General features: G+C 50.1%; 1 protein-coding gene across 1 annotated transcript in view; it reads left to right on the forward strand.

Moving 5' to 3' along the window:
• Positions 1–69: 69 nt before the first annotated feature.
• The window catches only part of LOC129846356 (structural maintenance of chromosomes protein 2-like), a gene marked incomplete at its 5' end in the record, with an annotated part of 69,674 nt that continues 62,243 nt past the window's right edge, over positions 70–7,500 (forward strand). Inside the window, 8 exons of the mRNA XM_055914279.1 lie at positions 70–207; positions 659–808; positions 1,173–1,406; positions 1,871–2,030; positions 3,121–3,238; positions 5,208–5,346; positions 6,004–6,123; positions 6,521–6,725. Of these exons, the coding sequence (XP_055770254.1) occupies positions 70–207; positions 659–808; positions 1,173–1,406; positions 1,871–2,030; positions 3,121–3,238; positions 5,208–5,346; positions 6,004–6,123; positions 6,521–6,725 (1,264 nt within the window). The remainder of the gene's footprint in view (positions 208–658; positions 809–1,172; positions 1,407–1,870; positions 2,031–3,120; positions 3,239–5,207; positions 5,347–6,003; positions 6,124–6,520; positions 6,726–7,500) is intronic.

The following is a 7,500-nucleotide window of genomic DNA, read 5'->3' on the forward strand; positions in this document are numbered from 1 at the left end:
CACTGTGATTTGGGTTCACAGGTCAGGTTTAATGGAACTGTTGTTGATTTAACATGTTGTCGATTTAAATCTCAGGTGAAGTCAGCGGAGGACCTGAAGGTGATGCAGGACTCCATCACTCAGCTGCAGGCCAACATGGCAGACAACGAAAACAAGGTCCAGGAACTCTCCGCCCAGATACAGGAACTGCAGAAGAAGAGGGACCAAGTAATAAAATGCTATTCAATTCAATACAACTTTATTAATCCATTCTGGGAGCGTTGGAGCAAAAAACAAAACATGTTACAGATAACATAGAACGAGGATGGGCACCACTTCTCTAATGTGAATGAATGATAGTGGCAGATCTATGCAACACGTTTCTATCTGCAGCTGTTGAAATCTCATTGAATGAGCCCTTTGGTCACGGACAGATATATTTCAAACATTTAGCTTGGAGGTTATTATATTTGACTATGTTATGTCGGGTGTCCTGACGTCTGTCGGGGTGGGGGGTGTCCTGACGTCTGTCGGGGTGGGGGGTGTCCTGACGTCTGTCGGGGTGGGGGGTGTCCTGACGTCTGTCGGGGTGGGGGGTGTCCTGACGTCTGTCGGGGGGGTGTCCTGACGTCTGTCGGGGTGGGTGTCCTGATGTCTGCCTGTCTCTCCTGTCCTACAGGAGGTTGGTGGAGTGCTGAAGGGTTTAGAGGAGACTCTGTCTGAGGTCCAGAGGGTCGATGCTAAAGCCCAGAGTGCCGTGGACATGAAGAAACAGAACCTGTTAGATGAGACCAAGAAGAGGAAGGAACTGGTGAAGAGCATGGAGGAGGTGAGAGGAGGGAGGATAGAGAGAGGGGGTGTGGGGGTGGGGTGTGTGAGAGGGGGGGTGTAGGGGTGGTGTGTGAGAGAGGGGGTGTAGGGGTGGTGTGTGTGAGGGGGTGGTGTGTGTGAGAGGGTGTGAGAGAGGGGGGGTGTAGGGGTGGTGTGTGAGAGGGGGTGGTGTGTGTGAGAGGGTGTGTGTAGGGGGGGGTGTGAGAGAGGGGGGGGGTGTAGGGGTGGTGTGTGTGGTGAGAGAGGGGGGGTGTAGGCGTGGTGTGAGAGAGGGGGGTGTGAGAAAGGAAGACGAGCAGACAGCCTGAAAGATGACTAACTAAAACCACTGTCTCTCCTCTCTGTCTGTGTTCCCCCCCCAGGATAAGAAGGTACTCGTTGTTAAGGAAGGAGAGGTATCCAAGGTAGCGGAGAAGCTGTCTGCCCTACAGGAGGAAGGTCAGAAGGACAGCGCCGCCCTAGAGGCCGCACAGTGTCACTTCAAGGCTGTGTCCGCAGGGCTGTCCACCAATGAGGACGGAGAAGAGGCCACGCTCGCCGGACAGATGATGACCTGTAAGAATGACATGAGTAAAGCTGACACCGAGGCCAAACAGGTGAGGAGGGATTGATCCATAATATAAATGCAACAGTTGATTGATTTTGTATTGAAAAAGAGAGTCGATTGATTTTGTATTGAAACAGAGAGTCGATTGATTTTGTATTGAAACAGAGAGTCGATTGATTTTGTATCGAAACAGAGAGTCGATTGATTTTTGTATCGAAACAGAGAGTCGATTGATTTTTGTATCGAAACAGAGAGTCGATTGATTTTTGTATCGAAACAGAGTGGATTGATTGTAGAAAGGATATGAGTAAAGCTGACACAGGACCAACAGGTGACGATGACCTCTGACCTCTAATATCTGACCTACGACCTTCAAAGAATGTAAACTGAATGAGAATGATGACCTCAATAAAAGAGTTGTGACTGAGTTTTTCCTGCTGTGTCGGATGAGTTTTTCCTGCTGTGTCGGATGAGTGAGTGTTCATTCTCTTCCTGTCGGTGCTTCTCCCCCAGGCCCAGATGAAGCTGAAACACGCCCAGCAGGAGTTGAAGGCCAAGAAGACGGAGGTCAAGAAGATGGACTCTGGTTACCAGAAAGACCAGGAGGCCTTCAACACTGTCAAGAAGAACAAGGAGAAAATAGAGGCTGATATGGAGAAACTACAGTACCAAGGTAGAGGAGAGAGGGAGAAACTAGAGGCTGATCTGGGGTTAACTACAGTACCAAGGTAGAGGAGAGGGAGAAACTAGAGGCTGATCTGGAGAAACTACAGTACCAAGGTAGAGGAGAGGGAGAAACTAGAGGCTGGTCTGGGATTAACTACAGTACCATGGTAGAGGAGAGGGAGAAACTAGAGGCTGATCTGGGGTTAACTACAGTACCAAGGTAGAGGAGGGAGGGAGAAACTAGAGGCTGATCTGGGGTTAACTACAGTACCAAGGTAGAGGAGAGGGAGAAACTAGAGGCTGGTCTGGGGTTAACTACAGTACCAAGGTAGAGGAGAGAGAGGGAGAAACTAGAGGCTGATCTGGGGTTAACTACAGTACCAAGGTAGAGGAGAGGGAGAAACTAGAGGCTGATATGGAGAAACTACAGTACCAAGGTAGAGGAGAGAGGGAGAAACTAGAGGCTGATCTGAGGTTAACTACAGTACCAAGGTAGAGGAGAGAGAGAAACTAGAGGCTGATCTGGGATTAACTACAGTACCAAGGTAGAGGAGAGGGAGGGAGAAACTAGAGGCTGATATGGGGTTAACTACAGTACCAAGGTAGAGGAGAGAGAGAAACTAGAGGCTGATCTGGGATTAACTACAGTACCAAGGTAGAGGAGAGGGAGGGAGAAACTAGAGGCTGATATGGGGTTAACTACAGTACCAAGGTAGAGGAGAGGGAGAAACTAGAGGCTGATCTGGGGTTAACTACAGTACCAAGGTAGAGGAGAGGGAGAATAATTGGGGGTAAAATGCTGAGGCTGGCGTTGACGGTAAAATGCTGAGGCTGGCGTTGACGGTAAAATGCTGAGGCTGGCGTTGACGGTAAAATGCTGAGGCTGGCGTTGACGGTAAAATGCTGAGGCAGGCGTTGACGGTAAAATGCTGAGGCTGGCGTTGACGGTAAAATGCTGAGGCTGGCGTTGACGGTAAAATGCTGAGGCTGGCGTTGACGGTAAAATGCTGAGGCTGGCGTTGACGGTAAAATGCTGAGGCTGGCGTTGACGGTAAAATGCTGAGGCTGGCGTTGACGTGTGATGTGTTGTTTATCAGATGGAAAGGAGGAGGGTCTTCTGGACAGGAAGAGACAGCTGAACCGTGAGGTCACCACCCTCAGAAATACCTACGAGGGTCTGATGTCCCGCTTCCCGAACCTACGCTTCGACTACAGGTACGCCGTGTGTGTGTGGTGTCACCCAGCTCAGAGAGACCATAACACACCTCAGTGTGGTCCTCTCCTGTGTCTTTCAACCTGAGCAACGGGAAGGTTTTCTTGGCTGACTTGATTATTGATGTGACATTTACAGTAGGGAATCATTTAGCAGACTCTCTTATCCAGAGAGACTTACAGTAGTGAGTCATTTAGCAGACTCTCTTATCCAGAGAGACTTACAGTAGGGAGTCATTTAGCAGACTCTCTTATCCAGAGAGACTTACAGTAGAGAGTCATTTAGCAGACTCTCCTATCCAGAGAGACTTACAGTAGGGAGTCATTTAGCAGACTATCTTATCCAGAGAGACTTACAGTAGTGAGTCATTTAGCAGACTCTCTTATCCAGAGAGACTTACAGTAGAGAGTCATTTAGCAGACTCTCTTATCCAGAGAGACTTACAGTAGTGAGTCATTTAGCAGACTCTCTTATCCAGAGAGACTTACAGTAGGGAGTCATTTAGCAGACTCTCTTATCCAGAGAGACTTACAGTAGAGAGTCATTTAGCAGACTCTCCTATCCAGAGAGACTTACAGTAGGGAGTCATTTAGCAGACTCTCTTATCCAGAGAGACTTACAGTAGTGAGTCATTTAGCAGACTCTCTTATCCAGAGAGACTTACAGTAGGGAGTCATTTAGCAGACTCTCTTATCCAGAGAGACTGACCGTAGGGAGTCATTTAGCAGACTCTCCTATCCAGAGAGACTTACAGTAGTGAGTCATTTAGCAGACTCTCTTATCCAGAGAGACTTACAGTAGTGAGTCATTTAGCAGACTCTTATCCAGAGAGACTGACCGTAGGGAGTCATTTAGCAGACTCTCTTATCCAGAGAGACTTACAGTAGAGAGTCATTTAGCAGACTCTCTTATCCAGAGAGACTTACAGTAGAGAGTCATTTAGCAGACTCTCTTATCCAGAGAGACTTACAGTAGGGAGTCATTTAGCAGACTCTCTTATCCAGAGCCACTACAGTAGTGAGTCATTTAGCAGACTCTCTTATCCAGAGAGACTTACAGTAGGGAGTCATTTAGCAGACTCTCTTATCCAGAGAGACTTACAGTAGGGAGTCATTTAGCAGACTCTCTTATCCGAGAGACTTACAGTAGTGAGTCATTTAGCATACTCTCTATCCAGAGAGACTTACAGTAGGGAGTCATTTAGCAGACTCTCTTATCCAGAGAAACTTACAGTAGTGAGTCATTTAGCAGACTCTGTTATCCAGAGCCACTTACAGTAGGGAGTCATTTAGCAGACTCTCTTATCCAGAGACTTACAGTAGGGAGTCATTTAGCAGACTCTCTTATCCAGAGAAACTTACAGTAGTGAGTCATTTAGCAGACTCTGTTATCCAGAGCCACTTACAGTAGTGACGTGTCTCTGTCCCCCTCATAGTGACCCAGAGCGTGGCTGGGACCGGAGCAGAGTAAAGGGACTCCTAGCTAACCTGATAACAGCGTGACGTGTCTCTGTCTCCCTCATAGTGACCCAGAGCGTGGCTGGGACCGGAGCAGAGTAAAGGGACTCCTAGCTAACCTGATAACAGTGACGTGTCTCTGTCTCCCTCATAGTGACCCAGAGCGTGGCTGGGACCGGAGCAGAGTAAAGGGACTCCTAGCTAACCTGATAACAGTGACGTGTCTCTGTCTCCCTCATAGTGACCCAGAGCGTGGCTGGGACCGGAGCAGAGTAAAGGGACTCCTAGCTAACCTGATAACAGTCAGTGACGTGTCTCTGTCCCCCTCATAGTGACCCAGAGCGTGGCTGGGACCGGAGCAGAGTAAAGGGACTCCTAGCTAACCTGATAACAGTCAGTGACGTGTCTCTGTCCCCCTCATAGTGACCCAGAGCGTGGCTGGGACCGTAGCAGAGTAAAGGGACTCCTAGCTAACCTGATAACAGTCAGTGACGTGTCTCTGTCCCCCTCATAGTGACCCAGAGCGTGGCTGGGACCGGAGCAGAGTAAAGGGACTCCTAGCTAACCTGATAACAGTCAGTGACGTGTCCTACTCTACTGGACTGGAGGTGGTGGCTGGAGGGAAACTCTACAATGTAGTGGTGGACACTGAGGTTAGTGTGTCCAACGGCTCTGAGATCCTCAGTCCCGGTTTCTCCTGTTCCAGACAGAACAGTCACTGCAGAACACTTGAGTATATCAAGGCTAACCGGGCCATGCTTTCACTAGTAGAGAAGAAGTGTGTGTGTTTGCTACGGTCGTCATGACAATAGTTCTGTCCAGGAGATGCTGTTCCTGGTTCTGTTCTGGAATGTGAAAGGAGGAGGGGCTTAGCTCCCATAACACTCTCTGTCTGTCTCTCTCCCTCTCTCTCTCTGTCTCTCTCTCTCTGTCTCTCTCTCTCTGTCTCTCTCTCTCTGTCTCTCTCTCTCTCTGTCTCTCTCTCTCTGTCTCTCTCTCTCTGTCTCTCTCTCTCTGTCTCTCTCTCTCTCTGTCTCTCTCTGTCTCTCTCTCTGTCTCTCTCTCTCTCTGTCTCTCTCTCTGTCTCTCTCTCTCTCTGTCTCTGTCTCTCTCTGTCTCTGTCTCTCTCTGTCTCTCTCTGTCTCTGTCTCTCTCTGTCTCTGTCTCTCTCTGTCTCTGTCTCTCTCTGTGTCTCTCTGTGTCTCTCTGTCTCTCTGTGTCTCTCTGTGTCTCTCTGTGTCTCTCTCTCTCTCTGTGTCTCTCTGTGTCTCTCTCTCTCTCTGTGTCTCTCTGTGTCTCTCTGTATCTAGGTAACAGGTAAGAAGTTGTTGGAGAAAGGAGAGCTGAAGCGTAGATATACCATCATCCCCCTCAACAAGATCTCTGCCAGGACACTGAATGACAGCGTGCTCAACGCCGCCAAGAGTCTGGTGAGATACAAAACACACGCACTGAGATACAAAACACACGCACTGAGCTACAAAACACACGCACTGAGCTACAAAACACACGCACTGAGCTACAAAACACACGCACTGAGCTACAAAACACACGCACTGAGCTACAAAACACACGCACTGAGCTACAAAACACACGCACTGAGCTACAAAACACACGCACTGAGCTACAAAACACACGCACCTTACACACACACACACGCACCTTACACTCTCACACACACACACACACACACACACACACCTTACACACCTTACACACACACACACACACACACACACACACCTTACACACACACACACACACACCTTACACCCTCCCACACACACACACACCTTACACCCTCTCTCTCTCTCTCTCCGTCTGTAGGTAGGGGAGAAGAATGTCCACACAGCGCTGTCTCTGGTTGGCTACGAGGCAGACCTGAGGAAGGCCATGGAGTACGTGTTTGGTTCTACGTTGGTGTGTGATACTTTAGACAACGCCAAGCGAGTGGCCTTCGACAAGAGAGTCATGACCAAGACTGTTACTCTGGGGGGAGACGTGTTCGATCCTCAGGGGACGCTGAGCGGAGGTGAGACGCACCTCTGAGGATCACCATGGAGACCGTCGCTGCGGATTCATTCATGTCTTCTTCTCTTTTGGATCTAGACATGTTCTCTCTCCGTTTCTACAATCGTCTCGTTCTGTTCTCTTCCTATTCCCAGTCAGTCTCTCCCCCCCCCAGTAACCTGATCCCAGTCAGTCTCTCCCCCCCTCCAGTAACCTGATCCCAGTCTCTCCCCCCCTCCAGTAACCTGATCCCAGGCAGTCTCTCCCCCCCTCCAGTAACCTGATCCCAGGCAGTCTCTCCCCCCCTCCAGTAACCTGATCCCAGTCAGTCTCTCCCCCCCTCCAGTAACCTGATCCCAGTCACTCTCCCCCCTCCAGTAACCTGATCCCAGTCAGTCTCTCCCCCCTCCAGTAACCTGATCCCAGTCAGTCTCTCCCCCCCCCAGTAACCTGATCCCAGTCAGTCTCTCCCCCCCCCAGTAACCTGATCCCAGTCAGTCTCTCCCCCCCTCCAGTAACCTGATCCCAGTCAGTCTCTCCCCCCTCCAGTAACCTGATCCCAGTCAGTCTCTCCCCCTCCAGTAACCTGATCCCAGTCAGTCTCTCCCCCTCCAGTAACCTGATCCCAGTCAGTCTCTCCCCCCTCCAGTAACCTGATCCCAGTCAGTCTCTCCCCCCTCCAGTAACCTGATCCCAGTCAGTCTCTCCCCCCTCCAGTAACCTGATCCCAGTCAGTCTCTCCCCCCTCCAGTAACCTGATCCCAGTCAGTCTCTCCCCCCCTCCAGTAACCTGATCC

Source organism: Salvelinus fontinalis, unplaced genomic scaffold, assembly GCF_029448725.1.
Source record: "Salvelinus fontinalis isolate EN_2023a unplaced genomic scaffold, ASM2944872v1 scaffold_0497, whole genome shotgun sequence".
In the NCBI taxonomy this organism is placed as follows: domain Eukaryota; kingdom Metazoa; phylum Chordata; class Actinopteri; order Salmoniformes; family Salmonidae; genus Salvelinus; species Salvelinus fontinalis.